Raw genomic sequence first — 25,187 nt, forward strand, 5'->3', positions numbered from 1 at the left:
ACTCACCAAAGTGTGACCACTTGGTTTAGACACATTTGTCATAATCGGACCCCACCCCTGCCGCCACACACATCCCACGCCCTTCCTCAGGCAGTACTAGTGAGCTCCTCCCACACAGACGCCCAGCCTTACATGACAGTCACAACAGCCACCCCAAGTCACCCACCAGGTAACCCTCTCCCACCTTACACTCCATCGCACAGAAACACGCCAGATCACTCATCGCTGCTTGTCACACACACTCCCACTCAGTCACACACAAACCCACAAAATAAAGTACCCCCCACCGCAAACTGGCATTCAGTCACAGACACGTAATCGGGAAGAAAACTGCAAAATTACACAATTTCACGCAAGTCACTCTCCCAGCTCTCGCGCTCTTGCATAAGTCACACTGACATACAGCTCACATGACTGCAACTGTATACTGACGCCCCAAAAATCACCCACGAGGGCTTAGCAAATGCGGCTTCACAGGGAGAGTCGGAGCCTTCCCAGCAGAGAGGCCTCCAGCCAGTATAAGGACCAACAGGAGGCCGTCAGGAAGTCTCCGGGTCCTGTGTCTCGGGCACATGACCAGCCTCTCCGCCACGGTGTCACCACATCCAGAGCCCGGCCTCCTGGTAACTGGGGCTTGGCCTCTTCTGCTTTGCAGTCTGCCCACCGCTGACCTTCCTTGCTTTGGCAGACCTGGAGCTCTGCTGGCTCTCACTTCTGACCTCCAGCCTCCGGCCGGTTCCCTCCATGGCCATCCTGGGGCTATGGTCACAGCTGCCTTATTTGACCTTGTAAGTACGCCATGAGGTAAGAACTCTGTCCCTATTTCACAGAGAGGGACACTGGCCCAGAGACATAATGTGCCCAAGGCCGTAAAGCTAGAAAGGGCTGGGGCTGGTGTCGGGACCCAGACTGCTGACCCCAGAGCTGTGAGTCCAGACACAAGCAAGACCGGACCCAGAGGCAGAAAACCAGACATTGGCACCCACAGAGGACCTTGAGGCACCGGAGAGAGGACACACGCAGACCGCAGTCCCCGCAGGGAGAGCCGGCTCTAAGCCCTCTGCGTGCACTCGTGACAGCGTGTGCGGGAGGGGCTGTCACTCACCAGCCAGCACTCGAAGCCCAGCAGAGAGCTGAAACACACCACTAGGAAGAGCAGAGGGGGGAGCAGGGTCCCAGTTCATGCTGCAAGCACTTATTAAGCACCCACTGGGTACCTGGCACAATTCTAGGTGCTAGAGGGGCAGCGGTGAAGAAGAGAGAACAGTACCCCACTCCTGGCACTTGGTTCTAGTGAGCTGAGTCATGCTCTTAACCAGCTTGTCCACAGCCTCCCGTTTGGACTGGTCGCTGGCCTCAGACATGACCCCCACGCCCTCGGGACCAGTGCAGTCACCACCCACACACCAGCACTGACAAAACCCTCGACCAAACGACATCCAGAGCCTCACCAGACACGCGCACCGATACAGACTCAAGCGCACGTGGCCAGGCCCTGTCAGCAACTGGACACACACCCAGGGCCAGGTGGCACGCAGGTCCCCGTCAGCACACACACACAGTAGCATCTAAGCCCTCGTGTCACACCGCTCCCTACACCTGCAGCCGTGAGCACGTGCACGCACACACACACTAAGCACAAGTAAACCCCACAGGCACCCTTAAAGCTTAGGGCAGCTGGGCAGTGGCACACTCAGCTAGACGCCTGCAGAGGAATGCAGACGTGGCAACGGAGCAGGACACACACCTCCCACTCGTGCAGCCCCACGAACAGCCCACACGCACACTCACAAGCTCGCGGACTCACACACGCATACTGGTTCACCTAAACGCATCCCTCAGTAGAACAGACACATCCTCAGACGCATCACATGCCCTCACACACGCCCGTACACACATTCACCCATGTGAAGAGCTGCATACGCTCACTTGCACACACCAGTGCACACGCTGGCTCAGTCACATTTTGCTACTCACGCACACTGATAACATCCCACTCCCCAACACAGACGTGCTTACCCGCCACGCACACTGCTCATGTACGCAGACACACCCGTTCACTCTCACTCACCTGCAAAGCCGCCTGGCTTCCACACAAGGATGTGTAGATCTCCAGCCTGAGCTGGAAGCAGACGTGCGCTCGAGGTGCCTGGGCGCTCAGCACTCTGGGAGTTGTAGTTGAGAGCCAGGTGCACCGACGCACTGCTTCCTGGATCCCAGACTCCACCCTCCCCAGAATAAACTATTGCTGGTCCCCAAGTCCTTGTCTCAGACCTGCAAAGTGATACAATTTCCAAAAATGATAAATAAATCCGGAGGCAATAAAATGGGTGTGAGAGAGGAGAAGGGGTGATGCTACTTAGGGAAGTGGCCGGGAACGGTCTCTCCAAACAGATGGCATTGTGAGTGAGGCCATATATGAACACACAGTTACACTCCAATTTGAGGAAGGAATTCTAGGCTGAGGAAAGCCAGTGCAAAGGCCCTGAGACAGGGGAAAGAAAAAATGGGTGAAGCCAACACAGCACAGCTCGGGATACAAGACGCAGAAGAGGAGGCTACAGAAGGGTTCTGAGCACAGAGAGCCCAAGGCAGGAAAGGGCCTCGGAGGGCTGCAGCTCGGAGGTCCCGTGGCTGCTGGATGGAGGTGGGCTGGGGAGGGTGGCAGTAAAGGCGAGGAGGCTGCGTGATGGTCTAAGCCAGAGGATGATGGCCATGGGGGTGGGGTGAAGGGGCTCAGTATATGCAGGTTTTTCCATGTTTCCCCCTTGGATTACAGATCTTTCAGTAGAAAGCACTGATGATCGAATTACCTGTCCCTGGATGCTGACGTGGTGGCTTCTGTCCCAGGCTTAGAGCATGTCCCTCGGTGCTAGGCCTCCTTTATATTTGCCTAGTCAGTCACGTTGGGGGAACTGATCAGATATGGTGAACAGGCTCAGAGGTATGTTAACAGGGAAGCACTTTACAGCCCATACACTTCATCACTTACGCCAGCTGTTACACAAGCAGACTTAAACAGCATTGTTACACGTCATGAGTAGTTAGTTATACTCTGTGACAGCTCCATTAGAGAATTCTTTTTCTATCCTAAACACTGGAGCAACATTAATAGGGAGACAAACGTTTGATAAACAGTTCAATTAGAAAACAGATTAAAAGCCAGTAATACTTCAAACAACCAAAAAAATTGTAATTATTCATCAGTTCACTCAATCCTATGCAGTCAATCCCTTTTACTAACAGTTTCATGAAATCAGAATTTTCATTAGACTTCCTAAATATCTTACTGAGCTCAGCAGTATGATTTCAAAGAAACCCATACTTGTCCAAAAGTCCTTTTGATGAATCTTCTTGAAGCAGTTCTGCAGAGCATTAGTTTAACTGTCTATAAATGATAAAAGACCCAAACAGGCAAAGGTAAAAGATCTAATTATAATGTTTTTGACAAAAAAAAGTCCTCAAGTTGCTGTGACCCACAACATTTTAAGATACGTGGAAGTATGACTAATAGCATTTTACCAGAACATCTCTGAATTTCAGAAACTTTGTATGATTTCTAGAGTGTCCATACTAACACTTGTCTGAACTGTATAATCCAAGGGGGCTTATGATTTGGTTGACAGTGCTCCCTGTGTAATTCAGCATACCAGCCAGTCCTAGATACTATAATATTTTTCTCTGAGATGTCTCAGGGGCCTTCTGAAGCACCCCAAAGTCAGCTGAAGTCAAAATAAATTTAATTAGAATTTGATAGTTTGTCAAAAATATCAAAAATGTTCACACAGCCTGTTATCAGAAGTAAACGTTCTCTTTAACAGAGAGGCACCAGCTCTAGTCCTGTACCAGCCCACTTTTAATAACAAAATCATTTACCTAATTAAGTTTAATCTCAGCACAGAACTCCTTTGTTAGGGCTCCCTTTCTACAAACTTTCCACAACTTTCTGTATCCGCAGTAGTTCTTTATTTTTTTCCCCATCTAGAAATAACCAGCTCTGGGACCAGACCACTCCCCTTTCCCTTAACAAAATGCAATTCCATTCCTCAGATCTTTTCTTACTCAGAACATATATCCTACTTTCCTACTGCATACTGAAATGTTTTCATTATTTTTAATAGCTTCAATTAATATTTAAATTATAATCCTTAATTCTTAAAAATCTTACATGTAGTGAATATTTCAGTATCTTTGGGAATGACCTAGCTTTTCAGCTGTTCAACAAACTGCCATCATTTACTTTAACTTAGCACAACTCTAAAGTTTTAAGTCACAGACTATCTTGAGATCATTTTTAAGTGAACAGGCCTAAACCAGTTATTTCTGAAGAGTTCACCCAGTAAGCTCTGATCTCATTTAAGCTCACTTGTAAGAATTTCATCACCAAGTTACCTTTTTTCTCTTTCTGCTGACAGACTCTGCAACAGAAACAACATGAACTCACTGACTTCGGTAAACTTAGGTACAATAAAAGCCACATCTGTATTGATTATACCAAGGAGCTTAAGCTAGCGAACCTGGAATCTGTTCTGTCTGTATACTTAGAAGTGTTTAATTTGTAAGCACTTACTTTTAAGTCAAATAGAGCTCATTTACAAGTTAATTTCTTACATAAAGACAGAAGCAGAGATCTCACAGTTTTTTCACGAGTTAAAACAGCCTCTTTTTTTATCTTTCCCCTGAGAGCCCAGGTAGACCATCTACATCTCAAAGGCACAGGAAGCTAAATGCTCCCCTTTTATAAAACCTAATCATCTTGGCTACTTTGGGTTTTTTTTTTTTCCAGTTTCCAAATATCCCCTTCAGTTTAAAGAAATAATAGTAATACATAGTAACACACCATTTTCTCAGATTCACATGCCTCAGTTTCAGCAAAACCAGGAAGAGAGAACAGGGTGTGGCCTCAGGTACCACGACACTTACACACACACCCCCAAAATCCTGAGCAACTGCAGAAGGCCCACTTTGGTGTAACAGCAGAGCCATTAGGGACCATTCTCCAGATCTCAGGGAGGCCTGAGGCCACACAGTGTTACAAAAGTTTTCTGACTGGATAAAAAAGTTGTGGTATACACACACACGCGCACGTGCACACACAACTACTCACCCATAAAAAAGAATGGCATAATGCCATTTGCAGCAACATAGATGGATCTGGAGATCATCACTGTAAGTCAAGTAAGGCAGAAAGAGAAAAATACCATATGATATCACTTATATGTGGAATCTTTTGAGACAAGTGAACTTACTTACGAAACAGAAACAGGCTCAGCCATAGAAAACAAACTTGTGGTTACCAGGGGGAAAAGGGAAAGGTGGAGGGATAAATTGGGAGTTTGGGATTTGCAGATACTAACTACTATATATGAAATAGATAAACAACAAGGTCCTACTGTACGGCACAGGGAACTATATTCAATACCCTGTAGTAACCTATAGTGAAAAATATTAAAAGGAATATATGCACATATATGTATGACTGAAACATTATGCTGCATGTCAGAAACTGATATATTGTAAACCAACTATACTTCAATTACAGTTACTATAAAATAAAATACCATTTTCATTCATTTATGGGAGCATAGCTGAAGATCTCCCAGTTTTGCAAAATATACCTTAGGGAGACCATAAAATGGAACAGAGCTCTGGTCATCCGCACTTAATTATTCACGGCCGATGTTACCAAATACCAAGCAAACCATAATTCAAAACAGCCTCTCAGGGTCACAGTTCCCTGGCCCAAAGGGGAGACTCCCAGCCAGTGCCTTGTCAGATAAAGGGATGAAAGACCAAGGCTAGAAAGGGAAAAACCCCAACTAGTGCTCGGCCCCAGGTGAGGCCACACACACGAAACATGGTCCCACAGACAGAAGCTCAGATGAGGTGTAGCCCTAAAATCCCACTTCCACTCCCAGGTGGAGGCCTCCACAGCGGCCAGGCTCCTGAGAGAGAATCCCCTCACCCCCGAGCGACACTGAATGTGGGGCGTAGCTTCGGATGTTTCTCAGCTCCAAACAGTGCCCGTCAGGGAGAGCCCCTGTTAGCGTATGGGGTTACCGAGCCCATAAAGACTAACAACCCCTTACCTTGTGGTTTTCCTCTTACCTTCTAAGACATCGTGCACTCCGTCTATGGAGTGTGCATCTCTCTGAATAAATCAACTTTTACTCAACTATGGCTCACTCTTGAATTTTTCCTAAATGAAGCCAAGGACCCTCACGTGATGAGGTGCACCCCAGGGACTCACCTGGGACCTGTGACATGGCCTTCCCCTCTCACCCTATTTTCCTATGTCAGGATGATAAATGCAATGGGGATAATAAAACAGGATGAGGGGCTTGCAAGTCACCTGGAGGGCATCTGCTTTGGATGAGAGGGCCAAGGAAGGGCCTTCTGAGGAGGAACCTTGGAGCTGACAGGGAGCTGGCCGCTCAGGGATCTGGGGGTACACCAAGCACCTGCGTGTTTTCTCCCTCAGACCAGGATGTGATTCATTGGTGTGTCTCTGTCACACCCCCATGATCACAAGGGTTTGATCTGGCTGGCTGATCACATGCCTTTTTTTTAAATTGAAATATAGTTGATGTACAATGTTGTGTCAGCTTCTATTGTACAGCATGGTGATTTATATATCATATATATATATATTCCTTTTCATATTCTTTTTCATTATAGGCCATTACAAGATGTTGAATATAGTTCTCTGTGCTGTACAGTAGGACGTTGTTTATCTTTTTTATATATAGTTTGTATCTGCTAATCCAGAACTCCCAATTTGTCCCTCCTTACACCCCTTCCCCCCAGTAACCATAAATTTGTTTCCTATGTGTATTAGTCTGTCTCTGCCTTGTATATAAGTTCATTTGTGTCTTTTTCTCTTTTTAGATTCCACATAAGTGATATCATGGTATTTTTCTTTCTCCTTCTGGCTTACTTCACTTAGTATGACAATCTCCAGGTCCATCCATGTTGCTGCAAGTGGCATTATTTTATTCTTTTTTATGGCTGAGTAGTTCTCCATTGTGTGTGTGTGTGTGTGTGTGTGTGTGTGTGTGTGTGTGTGTGTGTACAGAGACACATACACATATATTCCATTGTATATATGAGATATACATATCACAACTTCTTACCCAGTAATCTGTTGAGGTCACATGTCTCTTTACTCTCTTTTTGGCCAATTTATGTCTTTCCTAAGGATTATGCATTCGATCAAGAGGCTGTTGGTCTCAAGTAAGGGAGGGCTGTTCAACCCTCAAGGATATGTTGGTAGCACTGCAACCCACGCCTAAAAATTCCCTAAGAAATGTCTCAACAACGTAAGATGTTTTAAAGTCCTAAAGAAATACAATCCAACCTGTATCATTACAAAGTAGAACACCAAGTGGTTCTACAGCAAAAATACTGGATCCTTTCTCAACCCTCTTAACTTTGGGTAAATTGCCTATTTGAATTTTATTTTCTTTACCTGCAAAATAAAGAGTATTTTATAAGAATGATAGAGATAATGTATATAAAAGTGACTAGTGACATAGAAAACAAACTCCGGTTACCAAAGGAGAGGGGTAGGGGAGGGATGAATTAGGAGTTTTGGATGAGCAAATACGCACTACTATATATAAAATGAACAACAAGTTCCTACTGTACAGCATGTTCAATTTCTAGTAATAAGCTATAATGGAAAAGAATCAGAAAAAAATTCATATATGTATAACTGAATCACTTTGCTATACACCTGAAACTAACATTGTAAATCAAATACACTTCAATAAAAATAAAATTAAAAAATAAAAATTAAAAAGTGGCTAGTACAGGTGGCCTGGGAAAACGGGAAGAATTGGAAGCCTGATCATGGGGTGGAATAAAAAAATAGTGGCTCACCACGCGGTTAGATGTGGAGGAGTGATTAACAATTAGTAAATACTGTTTTCTTTCTTCCCTGGAGTTTTATCTGGGCACGTGGCAACCCAGCTGGAGACAGCATTTCCCAGCCTACCTTGTAGGTCAGTGTGGCTGTGTGACTAAGCGCTAGCCAGTGGGCTCCCAGCAGAGATGATGCGAACGACTTCCAGGTCACACCGTCAGAGCACGTTGCTTGCCCTCTGCTTCCTCCGTCTTCCTTCCGGCAGCTGGAGCGTGAATGAGGTGCCAGTGACCACCTCCTACCACGTGGATAAGGAGACCATGGGCGATGGTGGAGGAATCTGGTCTCAGGAAGACTGGTGAAGAGACACCCAGGACCACCTTCGAGCACTGACCTTTACAGGAAAGAGAAAAAACACTTTCCTATTATTTAAGCCACTGTTGTTTGGTGTCTGGTGAAGCAGCTGAACCGCAAGCCCAACCAACACAGTGCTGTCAGGTAAACGTTACAGGAAGAAAAAAGTACCCCTGACATTCTCTCAGGAAGGAGCCACATGGAGACCACCTCTCTCCCAGTCCAGTATGGCCTGTTTTTCTTCTGGAAAAGTCGCTTCTGATTAAGTCATTGACTTGCAGTCAGGACAAATACTAGACGGGAAACGTGTACCACTAAACCCTAGAACCACGTGGTCACTTTGGGAGGCCCGTGGAGACAGATGAGCAGAGCGCCCCCTAGTGGGCTCACACTCCAGGACACGGTCACTGAGTGGCCTTTTGGATGGAATGGTGCCCCCCGCCCCCACCACAGTCAACTTTGGTACCCACGGGTGGGTGGGGGGAGATTCCAGGACCCACCAGGGTATGAAAATCCGAGGATGCTCAAGTCCCGTAACTCCATACCTATGGATTCTGCTTCCGCAGGTTCAACCAACCAGGGATTTTAAACACAGTACGCAGTCCATGGTAGGTTGAGTCCGCGAATACGGCTGAATATGCGGATACCCAGGACCAGCTGTATTTACATCTTTCACTCTTCCTCTTCCTGTCTTCCCCGTGTACATGTAGTGCCCTTTGCCTAAATTAAATGCGCATTGGACATGTCCATTTTATCCAGACATCTACTGGGGCCTCCTGCATGGCTCATCATCTTTTTGCCAACTTTTTGGACCACCAGTGTGTTCCTGGTGGTCTCCAAAAACACTAACGCCTCCACCATGACCACAGGGCAAATCCCATGAGGGCAGACTTCCGAGTCCCTCCGTGTCCTCAGACGGCACCTGAAGATAGAGCCTCCGCAGGGCTCTCTTCACGTCCTTGTTCCTCAGATTGTAGATAAGCGGGTTCAGGGTGGGTGTGAGGAGGACGGCAGTCAGGCGTCCTTGCCACGGAGAGTAGCGCGCTGCGGGCTGCATGAAGGCAGGACGACGGTGGTCAGGTGCAAAGACCACGTGGAGAAGGCCTTCCGCCGGCCACCGAGTGGATCTGGACCAGCATGGCCAGGATGCGGACGTAGGACAGGACAGTGAGGACAAAACAGCTCATGATGACGCAGCCACTGGCTGCAAACCCTGGCACCTCGTGGGCATCCACCTCAGCACAGGCTAGGCCCATGTGCGCAGGGATGTCGCAGACGTGGTCAGTCACCTTTGGGCCGCAGAAGGGGAGAGAGAAGGCGTTGGCTGTGTGGGAGGCAGAGAAGAGAAGCCCACTGCCCCAGGCCAGCACCACCAGGGAGGCCTGTAGCCAGGCAGCAGTCATAAGCCATGGAGGTGATGAGAAAACACTCTGCGGACCCAAAGCAGACAAAAGCAAAGAGTTGGGATGCACCCGCAGGGAGGGAACTCTGCCCAGAGCCCACCAGGGCCCGGGGCAGGGTGCTGGACAGGGAGCAGAATCCAGCAAGGAGAGGTGTTTGAGGAAGAAGTACCTGGGCGTGTGCAGACGGGGATCCAGGCTCACAGCAGCCACGATGGAGATGTTCCCCAGAATCGCAGCCAGATAAACCAGAAGGAAGACAGCAGCGCTGAGCAGCTGCATCTCAGGGACCTCCGAGGAGCCCCGGAGGACGAAGACAGGTACTGCTGAGAGACTGGTCATGTTCTGCCTTTGGAAACACTCCTGAACAGCAGAGGATGCTCAAGGAGAAGGGCACGCAGAGGACAACGCAGCAACAAAGCCCTGGAAGGAAGAGAGAGGGAGGTCGGGGGGGGCTCTCAAACATTTCTTCATTAAACCCACGTGCATGGTGCGTCTTCCCTGGAGGTCTCAGACTCAGGTGCCTACAGAGGATGGTCAGATATATCAACTAGTGAGTCCAGCTGAGGAGCAGAAGAGGGGATGGTGGGGACTGTGGAGAAGTGGATGTCCTGTCCGAATGAGGCAGCTGCTCCAAGCTCTTGCCAACTGTTGTTGGTAAACCAGGCATTGCCAGATTCTCTAACGTTTTTCAAAAGAAGTGATAATTTCAGGTTTTTTAAAACATGAAACCTCTTGACTTCCATATATTGGCAGTTAATTCAAACTTAAAACACTGTGTATATCAAATGGGGGCACCAGTTTAAGACTTTTGGTCCTACCATGCGTATGACAACATAATTCCATATCGTCTTCATTGCAGTACGCAGCCCGAGGTCTTGTAGTGGCCTGTTTCCCACCCAAGACAGTGAGCTCCTCCGCCCTCTGAGTGCAGGGACCACTTCTAATTCATCTCTTTACTTCCTGCCATCCAGCACACGAGGTGACACACAGTAGGGACGTAATGTTTAAGAATGTGTTTGCCACCAGCCAGCCTGGGTTTGCATTCTGTGTGACCCTGGAAAACACCTTAATCTCTCTCTAGCCCCTGTTTTCTCTGTAGAAAGAGATAATATAGTAACCTGAGGGTCACATGAGGTCATGAAAGGAACGTACTTAAAACAAAACCAGACATATGAACTTGCGTGAAAAGCTGACCATTAATTACTATGATTCCATTTTTTTTTGTAAATGTGTGTTCCTTATTTTTCTTTCCATTATGGTCCCTGGGATGCCAGGTAATAAAACAGACCTAAAAGCATATTTTTATATTTCTGAATGGAAAGTATTACTATTTCCTTTTCTCACATGCCATCAGCCCCCTGCCATTTTCACTTCCATTGCTATAGAATGGTAGCTCCTGGAGGGTGGGCGCCAGCCTGGTACCCCCAGCTGAGCCCTGGTGGTCTCTGGCGGGTGGTCTCCTGTGGGACATAAACCGCCTCATTCTGGTAGCAGAATGACGGACCCCTCCCGTGATACCTACGTCGCAACCCCTGAACACTGACATGTAGCCTTCCAGCACAAAAGCGACTTTGCAAATGTGATTAAGTGGGGGGTTTTTAAGATGGGGAAATTCTCCTGGATTATCGGGGTCGCTATGGGTTGAACTGTGTTCCCCCCATAAAGACACGCTGAAGTTCCAACCCCCCAGCACCTCAGGATGTAACCTGCCTAGAAACAGGGTTGTTGCAGATGTGACCAGTTAGGACAAGGCGATGCTGGGGTGGTGGGCCCTGAATCAACACGACTGGTGCTCTTACACAAAGACAGCCAGCTGAAGACAGAGACGAGAAAAGGCCACGTGCAGATGGAGGCAGGGGTGGAGATGGTGCAGCTACAAGCCAAGGAACACCAGCGGTGGTTGGAAAACCACCAGAAGCTAGGAGGAGGCAAGGAAGGATTCCCCTGCAGATTTCAGAGGGATCACGGCTGTCCTGACACCTTGATCTCAGACTTCCGGCCCCCAGAGCTGTGAGAGAACACACGTATCTCAAGCCATTCAGTCTGTGGTACACGGCGATGGCAGCCCCAGCAAACTAGGCCACGGGGTGAAACCAACGTAGTTACGTCAGAAAGGAAGGCAAGGGGCTCAGAGGAGATGTGACGACAGAAGAGGAGATCAGGGCGGCGTGGAGACAGGAGTCAAGGGACGTGGGGCCTCTCCAACCCAGGGAGGGAAGGCAACAGTCTTCCCTGGAGCCTCAGGGAAAGCGTACAGCCCTGCCCACACCCTGGCTTCAGCCCTGGGAGGTCATTTCAGACTTCAGGTTTCTAAACTGTGAGAAGCGTGTGTCGTCTCAGAGACGACGTGTGTGGTGATGTGTTGCAGGAGCCCCAGACAGAGGCACAGCTCCCCTCCCATCTCTGCCCTCTTTCTTTTATGACCAGATTCTCCCTGAACCTCATGGAGAAGTGGCGACTTCCCCCAACAAAGGAAGAGGGAAAAAAGCAACACCCTGACACAGCTCATGCCATTTCTCCCCTTCACCCCGCCCACAAGATCCCCGCGGGGGCGGGCAGGAAAGCACTGTGACCACGTTTCCCTGAGCACCACGCGGGTTCCCTGTGAGATGGCTCTAAGGGCAACGGATGAACATTCCTTGCTGTCTAGTTGTGATTTGTTTACTTGCTTATTTATAGTTAAGATGGTCAAGTTGGACGTCTCTGTGTGGCCTGCCCAGCTACTTTCTCCTGCTTCCTGTTCTCAGAGCTGAGTCACTAGCTGCGATTTATTATAACGTGTGTCTGCAGAGAAAGCATCAGACACATGACTTTTCACATAGGATGCTCAGGGACAGGATGAAATGTGCATGGAAGTTCCACAAAGAGCTGATCAAAAGAACTGTGACCTCCACCTCCCCAGTGCTCACAGCAGCACTATTTACAATAGCCAAGGCACGGAAACAACCTAAATGACCACCAAGAGGTAACTGGATAAAGAAGATCACACACACACACACACACACACACACACACTGGAGTATTACTCAGCCATTAAAAAGAATGAAATAACACCACTGCACCAACATGGATGGACCTGGAGATCATCATACTAAGTGAAATAAGTCAAGAAAGAAAAATATCATATGATATCACTTATATGTGGCATCTTAAAAAAATGATACAAATCTTATTTACAACCCAAAAATAGACTCATAGGAAACAAACTATGGTTGCCAAAGGAGAAAGGGCAGGGGACGGATGAATTAGGAGTTTGGGATTAACAGATACACACTACTATGTATAAAACCGATAAACAGCAAAGACCTACTCTATAGCACAGAGAACTATATTCAATTTTTTGTAATAACCTATAATGGAAAAGAATCAAAAAAAATGTATGTATATGTATAACTGAATTGCTTTGCTCTACACCAGAAACTAACATTCTGAATCAACTACACTCCAATAAAGAACAAAATTTAAAAAGTCAATCAATAAAAGAACCATGACAACATCTGTTACCATCAAAGATGATTACGTCTCCAATAGAACACAGCTTGCAAGTTTTATGCTGCTCCATCACATCGAATTCCTTACACTGGACCAATTCATCTTGCTTTCTCTAGACAGACCTTTCTCGTCTCACTCATGTTTTTCCAAATTCACTTAAATAAAGGAAATGTGGCATTTATGCACACTGTCATTTGGGGAGGTGAGATTATGCACTGATGTGGGCAACATGTGAATGATAACCACCAACCCTGATGGCTGTTATTATTACTGCTCCTGGCTACTCCAGCTTTCTCACTAGCAAACGGAAGAGCTTGCAAAGACGTTTCCAAACTTCCAGGGAGCCCTCAGGAGTCACCAAGGCATGGGGTGGTGTGGGGGGCCAGTGTGGCAGGCATCTGACTCCTTTCCTTCAGCTGGAGCCAGTTCCATGTTTCTCTATTAAATTGTCAGTGGATTATCGGCTCACGTTTCATCTGAGGACAGGATCCCTCCTTGAAAAAATAAATTTGCCAGTCACCAGGGTTGGCACTCACAACCAAGATGGGAGCTGTGTCGTGGTTTACTGCACAGACGCTGGACAGAGGCTGCCTGGGTTCACAGCCCAGCCCTGCCACATACTAGCTGTGTGACCTTAGGCAAGTTACTTAACCTCTCTGTGCTCTGGTTTATCTGTTAACATGTAGGAATAACAACGCCCCTAAAGTGGAATTGTCGTGAGGATTAAATGAAATTAGCATGAGTATAGCTCTTAGAGAAGTGCCAGGGACAGAAAACTGTGTCTTTATTTTCTCCAAATGGATGAGTCTATGTTTGACGGAACTGCAAGTACTACCTCTTCTTGGATATAAGTAACAATACCATAAACATGATCATCCGAAGCAGTGGAGAGGAGCAGAGATCCCGAATCTGAGCCACCAGCCGACGTGAGAAGTAAGTGTGGCTGATGAGGGACACAGAAGCATCACTTCTGGGGTTGGATGAGACTTTAGAAACCGCCTTTTGTGAAGCCTGCAGCCACCCGCAGCATTCCCGCCTGAAGTCCCACAGCCTTGGCCCGCGTGCCTCCACTCACGAGGAGCTCACCTGGAGCAGCGGTTCTCAAGCAAGGACGACTGTGTCCCCCACCCCTTCCCGCAAGGGGTACATGGCAATGTCTGGGGACATTTTGGTTGTCACGACTGGGGAAGATGCTACTGGCATCTAGTGGGTAGAGACCAGAGATGCTTCTGAACATCCTACAATGCCCAGGACAGCCCTGCACCCCCAAATGCCAACAGCACGGAGGCTGTCTCTCTGACTCAGCCTTGAGTCCCTGGTACTACATCAGCAGAATGATGGTCAGAATTTAAATACTGCTTCCTGGGAGCCAGACACCGACCTGAGTGATTTTCATACAGCCCACTTAATTCTCCCAACCACCCCAGGGGGCAGGCACCGCTTTATCATCTTCCGTTCACAGATAGTAAAACTGAGGCAGAGAGAGGGAAAGCAATTTGCCAAGGTCCACACAGCTAGTAAGTGGCAGTGCTGGGGTTCAAACTGGCAGGCTGCCCCTGTAACTGCAGGTCTTAATCATCTCGGATACGAGATGAAAGCCACTCAGAGACTTGGAGCAGCCTGACCTACCCGGCTGGGCGTCCTGGCCACTGCGCAGCAGGTGAGGCCAAGCCCCTTCAAGGTGCCGAGCGGGGCGGAAGGAAGGCCAGTTCCTCCAAGGCGGTGAGGTGATAAAGCTCGAAGCTGGAGTCCTTGCTCCAGGATGAATCTCCACCTAGAAGCTGCAGGAAAGGAAAGCACTGCGGACGGGCCAGCCTTGTTGACTTCTGCTGGCACCGGTTCCAGGCCATAGCCTCTTCTGTTTGCCTGTTGCTTTCTCATCCCTGGGGGAGTCATCCACGGTCACCTCTGGGGACTTTCTCTCCCCTGGTGGCTGAGAACAAGACTGACAATCAAAGCATCAGCCATGCCTCCTGGTTACCACCTTTCTAGAGTGTTCTGGTAATCTCAAAAGCCATGATCATTAAGGTTACTGAATGTTATTAGTACTGTTCACTATCAAGGACCATTCTTCTGCAATGTGCATTTTTTGTGAACCATGTCTGAGATACTCCTGTTGAATAAATGAAGATCACATGGAAATACATCACTCTTTTTGACAGCTGCAGAGGATCCCACACTATGAATGAAAAATCAACGTAGCCATCACTACACTGGTGGATTTTTTTGTTTGCCAAGATGAACAATTCTGCTTTTAGCATTCTTGTACCTTTCTCAGACATCTTATGGGTCTTTCAGAAGATCTTTTAAAATAGCTTTCCTCATGCAAGTTTTGCACACTTCCCATTTTTTCTCATTAACTTGGAGTTTTGGTGGCTCTTGTGAGTGGGATCTGGTTTTCCACGACACTTGCTAATTGACGATTGCTGATATTCACACAAGTTATTGACCCTTGCCTTGTAATCTTGTATGTAGCCATGAGGCAAAATGTGCTGTATTTACACACATGAACAGAGTTCGTGTTCTGCTAATGTGGAATTGATCAGTTGAAGGGAATGCATTTTTAAATTCTGGTTAATTATGCAAACTCAGTAAAAAAAGTTTTATCAAAGTATACCAAACTGTGTAAGAGTAAAATTTTTTTGCCTTTATTGCCAATAGTGGATATATCAGTTTTAAATTTATGCACTTTTCCTGGCCAAAAATCATCTTAATTTTGTTTTACTTTTCATTTGCATAGTTTCTAGAGAGGCTGATCATCTCTTCGTGTGTATGGCCATCTGTACACATTCTGCGAAATTCCTGTGCATAAAAGGTTTTCTATTGGACTTTTGACTTTCTTTATTGATTTGTAAGTATTTTTAATATTATAAATATTGATCATTTTTACAATTTTCCCCCAGGCTGTTGACTTAAACATTCGTCTTTTGAAGAGCTTTAAAAAATTTTTTTCTATTTAATTTTGGCGGGTGGTAATTAGGTTTTTTTTTTTTTAACGGAGGTCCTGGGGATTGAACCCAGGACCTCATGCATGCTAGGCACCCACTCTACCACTGAGCTGTACCCTCCCCCTAGAATAGTTTTTATCATCCGAAAGTTTAACAGCTTACGTAGTCGTATTAGTTTATTTTCTTTCTAGGTTTTACATCTTTCTTCTTTTGTGTTGTGTTTATTTCTGGTGTACAGCATAGTGATTCATTTATATGTATGTGTATATATACATATATGTACACACGTTCTTTTTCATATTCTCTTTAATTATAGGCTATTACAAGATAATGAATATAGTTCCCTGCGCCGTACAGTAGGACCTTGTTGTTTATCTAATTCATATATAGTAGTTAGTATCTGCAAATCCCAAACTCCTCATTTATCCCTCCCCATGCCTTCCCCGCCCCCCCCGCCATAAGTAACCATAAGTTCGTTTTCTGTGTCTGTGAGTCTGTTTCTGTTTTCTAAGCAGCAATTACCACATGGATGTTACAAAAATAGCCTAGAGTTTCTTTTGTGTCTAAGATTTATATATTACATTTATCCCTTTAATCCATCTGAAATTTACTTCTTGTGTTTGGTGTAAAGTAAGACCCTGATTTTTTTCCCCCAGATACAAAACCAGGATGTATTAGCTATATTTTGCTGCACAATAAATTACTCCAGAACTCAGTGGTTTAAGACAACACGGTTATTATCTTATGGTTTCCATGAGTCAAGAATCTGGGCACAGCTTAGACAGAAGGGCTCATGGTCTGTCATAAAGCTGAAATCAAGGTAGGGCTGGTGAGGGATGCATTTCAAGATCACCCACGTGGTATTTGGCAAGATTCAGTTCCCCTGGGCTGCTGGACTGAGGGTCCCAGTTCCTCTCTGGCCCTTGGCTGGAGGCCCCCTCAGTTCCTGGCCACACAGCCTCTCCACCGAGCATGTCACAACATGGTGGCTTGCTTTCCTCGGAGCAAGAGAGACGGAGACAGAGTGCCCAACATAAAAGCCACAGTAGTTTGTAACCTCACCTGGCTGGTGAGATTCCATTACTTCTGCTGTATTCTTTTCACCATCAGCCAGTCATGAGGTCCAGCCCATCCTCAAGGGGAGGGGGTTACGCAGAGGTGTGGATGCCGAGCGAAGATCTTTGAGACCCTGTGCACCACAAGGACAGGCCAGGGCTCTGTATCTGTCTGTGTTTGTCCCCGAGCTCTCTCTTCTATTCCCTTGTTCTATTTTTTTGTTCCAGTGGCTCTCAATATGTGGCATTAGGATCCCTGGATATCCTCAAGACCCTTTCAGGGAATATTCAAGATCAGAACTCTTATAGCATTGCTAATGAGATGGGTGGTGATGTAGGCAAATGTGACTTTTAAAATATTATATAAAGAAAAGTGTCAACATCTGGAAGATCTGCAGAACTGGATGAACCAATTTTTTTCATCCCAAATGACCAGTGCATGCTATTACACGGCCATGCCCTGGCGAAAGATCTATTCAAAATGAAGGAGGATGGGCCAATGGATTTTAACGAAACAGTATAAACCTTCATCAATGTGGTTTCACACTCCACATGGCAATTAGTTAAGGGACTACCATTTTAGATTGGAAGAATTAATATTGTTAAAATGGCCACACTACCCAAAGGAGTCTACAGATTTAATGTGATCCCTATTGAATTACACAGGACATTTTTTTTCACAGAACTAGAACAAATAATCTTAAAATCTATATGGAATCACAAAAGACCAAGAATTGCCAAAGCAATACTGAAGAAAAAGCACGAAGCTGGACGAATAACCCTCCCAGACCTCAGACTCTACTACAAAGCTACAGGAGTCAAAACAGTGTGGCACTGGCACAAAAACAGGCACACAGATCAATGGAACAGAATAGGGAGCCCAGAAATTAACCCACAGACTTGTGGTCAATTAACCCGTGACAAAGGAGGCAAGAACAGACAATGGGGAAAAGACAGTCTCTTCAGCAAGTGGTGCTGGGAAAGCTGGACAGACGCATGCAGATCAGTGAAGCTAGGACACTCCCCCACTCCACACACAAAAACAAACTCAAAATGTCTTAAAGACTTAAACATAAGAAGACACTATAAACCTCTCAGAAGAAAACATAGGCAAAACGTTCTCTGACATAAATCTTCGCAACGTTCTCCCAGGGCAGTCTACCCAGGCAACAGAAATAAGAGCAAAACTAAACAAATGGGACCTAATTGAACATAAGCTTTTGCAAAGCAAACTAGAAACAAAATGAAAAGATAACCTACAGACAGGGAGAAAACATTTGCAAATGATACAACTGACGAGGGCTTAGCTTATACAACTTAATAACAACAATAAAAAGCCAACCCAGTCAAAAAGTGGGCAGAAGACCTAAGCAGACATTTCTCCAGTGACGGCATTCAGGTCGCCAATAGGCACATGGAAAGGTGCTCAACATTGATAATTATCAGAGAAATGCAAATCAAAACTACAAGAGGTATCGCCTCACACCAGTCAGAATGGCCATCATTAAAAGTTCCACAAATGATAGATGCTGGAGAGGCTGTGGAGAAAAGGGAGCCCTCCTGCACCACAGGTGGGAATGCAGTTTGGTGCAGCCATTATGGAAAACAGAATGGAGATTCCTCAGAAGACTAGGAACAGACTTACCATATGATCTAGCAATCCCACTCCTGGGCGTATATCCAGAGGGAACTCTAATTCGAAAAGACACCAGCAGCCCAGTGTTCGTGGCAGCGCCATTTACAACAGCCAAGACAAGGGAGCAACCTAAATGTCCATCAACAGATGACTGGATAAAGAAGTTGTGATTTATATATATACACACAATGGAATCCTACTCAGTCACAAAAAGAATGAAATAATGCCATCCGCAGCAACATAGAGGATCTACACATTATCATACTATGTGAAATAAGTCAGAGAAAAACACATATCATATGATATCACTTATATGTGAAATCTAAAAACTGACACACACGAACTTTTTTAAAAAACAAACAGAAACACAGACTTAGAAAACAAACTTATAATTACCAGGGGGGAAAGGTTGTGAGGAGGGATAAATTGGGAGTTCAGGATTTGCAGATAGTAACTATTCTATATAAAACAGATAAACAACAAATTTCTACTGTACAGTAGGGGAAACTATATTCAGTATCTTATAATAACCTATAATGAGAAAGAATATGAAAAGATAAATATACCTGAATCACTATGCTGTATACCAGAAACTAACACAACATTGTAAAAAGACTAGACTTCAGTTTCAAAAAGAATAACAAATCAAGAAACTACCATTTTATAAGAGTCAATATAGTGTCAAAGAAGAATATACATAACTATCTAAAAAGACTGTCACATTACTTCTACTTTTTCCAACAGCAATGCACATAAGGCTTGGCTTTCTTCATAAACTTGAACAAAACCACCTACTGCAACAGACTGAATCAGAAGCAGACATGCGAACCCAGATGCCTTGCTTTGAGTCAAACATGAAAGAGATTTCCAAAAATACACAAAACAGTGTTATTCTTCTCACTAAATCTACTTTGTCTTGGAAAATATAGTTTTTTAGAATATGCTATTTATGTTAACGTGTGATGGCTTTACTGTTGATATTCTCATATGACTTGATAAATAAGTTTTTAAAAAAAACTTCTCGATTTAAATTTTTCACATAGTTGGCATGGATGGATGTAACCTGTCTAACAGAAGCTCTTTGGGGCCCTCGATAGTTTTAAGGGTGTACAGGAGTTCTGAGAGCACTGCTGGGTGGACCTGGTCCTGGCCCTCTGTGGGGGAGGGCAGAGTCCAGAGACAGACTGGCTGAATGGATACAAAACCAAGACCCATGTGCGCCTCAGGAGGTCTGCTGATGGGTGGGGCTGGGTCTCAGAAGGTGCTAATAATTCAGTCAAGACGGCAGCCTCCAGGAAAGCTCCTGTAGATGAGCACCCCCTGAATGTCTGCCCCCAGCTTCTATGTCCCCTGAGTGGGGGACTCTGTAACGCTGTAAACTGGCTGTACTTGAATAAAAATTTTTCTGAAAAAAATATATATTAAACTGAGGGAAGGGATGTTCGAGGCAAAATTGCACATACTATATGCTCTATCATATTAAATTAGTAATGTAAGATGTTTTGCCTTATTTATAAAGTTGCACTGATGCCCCATAGTTTATACGTGGGTTTTATTTCTAATCCTCCAGGAAATATTTCCATTTTAGATTTGCTAACAAAGCATTCAACATGAGCTTCTTCTCCTGCGGAGGACATACAAAAGACACTCTAAGGGGTAGCAAACCCATTTCAGCCAAAGACGAAGTTTGTGAAATTTTAAAACCGATGCTTTTTGTTAAAATACAAAGTGAGGAAGAACAGTTGTAGGATAGACAAGATGGGGGGGGGGTCCACAGAACTTATTTGTGCAGATTCTATTGCAAAAGATCGCAGGTACCGCAGGTTTGGCACCCTAAGATAAAAACGTAAGACCTCACAAACAGACCCACAGTGTTCACATTAGCTTCAGCAAGAAAAAAGCAGTGCTCGCTGGGACAGCTCTGTTGATGGAGACACGAGAATTACTTTGAAATGTTTTTCCTTTTTGCAAAAAAGGTCACTTTCATGTCCTCCAATCTTTTAACATTCATGCACTATTCAAAATACAACCCAAAGGTGACGAAGCCAGTAAGTAACTGTGTGTGCATAAAAGTGTCCCTCACCTCCCTTCTCTCAGCCAGGCTTCCCCCCTGTTTTGAGTCCACTAAGCAGCATTTTTTGAAAGATGCTCAGCAAGAGCTTCACCGAACACTGAATTAGGAAGTTCTTTCTCATTTTCATGCACAGACGAGTCATCTACTCCACAAAAGTAGCAACTGCTTTTACATTTTATCCCTAACATCCGGCCGCTTCCTGTTGAAAAAGAAACGTTTTGTGGCTCTTAATTTTATTTCAAGGCAACTTGTAGAATCAAGTTCAGGGCCCTATTCAGTATCATGAATTCTGGATAACGGGTTTTAAAAGCTGTAATACACACTGCCAAAGTCTCAACAACTTTAAAAGTCTGTCAATATTATGTCAAAACCTAGTTTCTGCAGACCAGCAGGCAACATGTGCAGTTTCTTCACCCCTGGTTTTCTGGAGCCTCTATGTGTGGTGGCCATTCTGGGGTTTCTCCTCTCAACAGCACTTTGCAACATTGTGTTTTATATTTATATATATATATATATAATTATAATATATAAATATAATATATAAATATATATATAATTAATGAGGGTGAAACAGATCTAAATGTGAGCTTCCACAGAACTGAGCCCTCTGCATTTGTGGAACCGAGGTCCTCAGCTCCTAGACATGGCCCCTCTCCACAAGCAGCATGCCCTTTCACTGCTTTGTTCTTTGCAGCCACCAGGACTTGGGAGTCAGTCCATAAATAAGTAACCATATAAATATATTTTCAACTTTCAGGTAGTGGTAAGTGTAGGAAGAAAAACAAAGCAAGGCAAGGGTCTCAGAAAGATAGCAGGGCACTTACTTAGTCAACCTAATCAGGGGCAGCTCAGTGAGGCGGTGACGACTGAACTGAGACCGGAAGTGCGAAGGTAGGATGCGCTGTGCAGTGAGCTGAGGAGAGAACATTCGAGCTAAGGGAACAGCACGTGCAAAGGTCCTGAGGTTGTCAGGCACCGGGCACACTGAGCATTGGAGAGAAAGCCCTGATGTGACAGGGGCAGACTGGGAGGTGAGGAGCAGCAGGAGATGAGGAAGGGAGGTAGGGAGTGGGGGTCCACCTGGGTTCTGTCGGCCACAGTGAGGAGTATGGGTTGGATGCTAAGCATGATAAGAAACCCTTGGTTGGCCTGGATGAGGGTGTGATGCAGTCTGAATTGTTTCTCAAAGATCACTGTAATTGTGGTGTAGAGACTAGTCATTAAGGGGGCAAGGGTGAAGTCAGGGAGTCTAGGTGGCCTGGCTGGGGTCTGGTCAAGGAGAACAGTGACTTGGACTAGCATGGTGACAGTGAGGTGGATGCGTGGGCACAAACGCATATATTCTGAAGATAGCTGACAGTTCTTGCCAATGGTTGCATATGGGTCGTGGGAGAAATAGTAGTAATATAATATATAGTAATACATAATAACGAGATGGTAGTACAGTACCATAACATAACAGCAGTATCACAACACGCCCATGTTTACTCTGTGCCATGCACCGTCACGTACATGTGATTATATATATGTGATCATATACCTGTAATTATACACACACACCCCTTTGGTCCTCACCATAACCCTCTGTAGTAGCTCTAATATGTTCCCATTTTACAGATGAGGAAACTGAGGCACAGAGAAATTGAGTCCAAAACCACAGGGCAAGTAAGTGGGGGAGCCCGGAACTAACCCAGCCACATGACCTCATAATTTAACCATCATGCGTTAGTGTTGGGGGTGACTTTTAGGCTTTGGGGCTGAGTACCCGGGTGGCACATTTACTGAGCTGGGGAAATAATGGCAGAAAGAGCAGATCTGGGGACGTACAGTCATGGTTCTACTTTACTGTGTTAACTGTGAGATGACAGACATGCAAGTGGAGAAACAGTCGGAGCGCTCTACGGGGCTGAGAGTTAAGGGGAGGCCCGGCCTGGAGGTATACGTTTTGGGGAGGGGTCAACGTATCAGAGTCAGGTCAAACCCCAGGGTTTTCACCCAGGGTTGATTGCCAGGAGGGAGCACGCATCTCCAGCCTCATCGCCTGCGCTGATTCCCAAGTTCAGCGTCCTCAGAGAGGCAGAGTAACGCAGCGGGCGCCGGCTCCAGCCGGCCCCTCTCTGAAGAGCCTGGTGCCCAGGGAGACTGCTCTCACTTGCTAACACAAGTTGGAAATTCCATTGGCCCCAAGTCAATTTAGTTCATCAGAACCACCCATTCTTTTATGGCTGAGAAAAGCCTCATTAAGTTGAGACTCCTGGTGGGTCCCCAAGGATGAGAACTCGGCTGACATGCTCAGCGCCCAGAGGTCCCTCCGCCCCGGAGACGCAGGGCTGGAGCCCGCAGCAGGGGGAGCCAGGTGCGACGCGACTAATGGGCCTCCATCGGCCTCCGATGGCCACGGGGGACCAGGGCCTCTGAGCTCGTTAAGAACAGGCGAGCAGAGACTGGCCTGGGAATTGAGAAGAAACTTTTTGACTTGCTGAACTCATCAGTGGAGAGGCCGGGGCTCTGGCAGGCGCTTCCTCCCCAGGGACAGCATCTCTGTCTTTGCGCTGAGAAAACACATCCCACAGTTGCCAGGAGGAAAAGGTTTTTTCCTGAGTGGCCCGGTGCAGCCACCCTTCAGCCGGATGCATTTCAGCTTCATGAGAAGTCACTTCCTCTTTGTAAAGTGGGCCCACAGGTGAGGACGGGGCTTTGACTGTCTGGCCCCCTGGTCGCATCTTCAGGGCTGAGCACACAGCACACACTCATGAAGCCTTGCTGAGTGACTGGAATGGTCTCATTTGTTTCTTGACTGCAGTGCTTCTCAATTAGGGGTGTCTCTGCTCCCCAGGAACACTTGGCAATGCCTAGAGACGTTCTTGGTTGTCGCAATGGGAAAGAGGGGTGCTCCTGGCATCTAACAGGGAGCTGTTAACAGAGCTTCTCTAACAGAGAAGCTGCCCCACGGCTTATAAGGCACAGGACAGCCGCCACAGCCAAGAAGGACCCGGCCCCAAGGTCAGTAGTGCTGAGGTCAGAAACTGACCTTTACTGGTTTATAATTCATCTCCCTCCACTGGAGCAGAAGATCCAGGGATTTCTGAACGACTTGTTCGCTGCTGTGTCTCCAGCAAGCAGAGCCTTGTATCAGACGGAGATGCTCCCCAAACACACACTCAGGGGAATGAATGCTGATAACCTCCAGCCACCCGCCTCGTGGTTCCTCCCTTACTTCTCTCCTTTTCAAACTGTCAGGAGTGTTTCCTGGAGGCAGGACCTGGCTGTGCGCTGGAGGTCTGAGGGTGAGCTAGCCATGGCCCCCGCCCTTAGCAGGTGCTTCTTCCACCCCTCCCCCAGGCAGGAGCTCTCCACTCATCACCATGGGCACACCTCCTTTTAGAGAAACAGAACTGGAGACAGAAGTACGTTGTGGTGCGATCAAGAAGGCACTTTACTTCTGTGGTGCTCCTCCCCCAAAACCCACAGCCCAAGACCAGTCATGAGAAGAACACCAGACAAATCACAACTGAGGAACAGTCCGCAGACCCCTGGGGAGGAGTGACTGCAGCGGGGACCCTGAAAACAGAACCTGATCTGGTCACGTCAACAGCCGTAAGCCATGTGGCCGGAAGGCACCACTGAGATGACGTGATGAAATGGCCCTTTACCTCTGTGGTCTTCCTGCCAAATCCCATACCCCATTCTATCCTGAGGAAGGATCAAATTCCAGCGGAGGGGCAGCCTGCAGTATACCTGAGCCGTTGTCCTGAAAACTGCCAAGGTCAACCCATACGAAGGAAGTCTGAGAAAATGTCAGAGGCAAGAGGAGCTTGGGGAGACATAACGACTAATTGTCATATGGTGACCCAGCGGTCCCACTGCTGAGCACACACCCAGAGGGAACTCTAATTTGAAGACACCTGCACCCCAATGTCCACAGCAGCACTATTTACAACAGCCAAGACATGGATGCAACCTAAATGCCCACTGACAGATGACTGGATAAAGAAGATGTGGTATATTTATACAATGGAAAACTACTCAGCCATAAAAAGAATAAAATAATGCCATTTGCAGCAACATGATGGAGCTGGAGATCATCATTCTAAGTGAAGTAAGACAGAAAGAGAAAAATGCCATGTGATATTGCTTATATGCGGAATCTAAAAAAAAGACACAAATGAGTGTATTTACAAAACAGAAACAGACTCACAGACATAGAAAACACACTTACGGTGACCAGGGGGGGAAAGAGGATGGGAGGGGATAAATTGGGAGTCTGAGAGTTGCAGATATGACTACCATATAGGAAACAGATAAACAACAAGTTTCCTCTGTACAGCACAGAGAACTATACCCAATATCCTATAGTAACC

General features: G+C 46.3%; 1 protein-coding gene and 2 long non-coding RNA genes across 3 annotated transcripts; 2 read left to right on the forward strand and 1 right to left on the reverse strand.

Moving 5' to 3' along the window:
- Positions 1 to 4,494, forward strand: LOC140698340 (uncharacterized). The gene is made up of 4 exons (XR_012076084.1): positions 1 to 169; positions 656 to 788; positions 2,780 to 2,944; positions 4,416 to 4,494. It is a non-coding gene; the product is annotated as an uncharacterized lncRNA (long non-coding RNA).
- Positions 4,495 to 7,728: 3,234 nt separating this feature from the next.
- Positions 7,729 to 8,965, forward strand: LOC140698343 (uncharacterized). The gene is made up of 2 exons (XR_012076087.1): positions 7,729 to 8,362; positions 8,785 to 8,965. It is a non-coding gene; the product is annotated as an uncharacterized lncRNA (long non-coding RNA).
- A 329-nt stretch (positions 8,966 to 9,294) lies between these two features.
- On the reverse strand, positions 9,295 to 9,960 carry LOC116282220 (olfactory receptor 14A2-like). The gene has a single exon (XM_072968863.1). It carries the CDS (start codon positions 9,958 to 9,960, stop codon positions 9,295 to 9,297), a length of 666 nt encoding a protein of 221 aa, XP_072824964.1.
- Between the last annotated feature and the right edge of the window lie 15,227 nt (positions 9,961 to 25,187).

Source organism: Vicugna pacos, chromosome 9, assembly GCF_048564905.1.
Source record: "Vicugna pacos chromosome 9, VicPac4, whole genome shotgun sequence".
NCBI classification, from domain to species: domain Eukaryota; kingdom Metazoa; phylum Chordata; class Mammalia; order Artiodactyla; family Camelidae; genus Vicugna; species Vicugna pacos.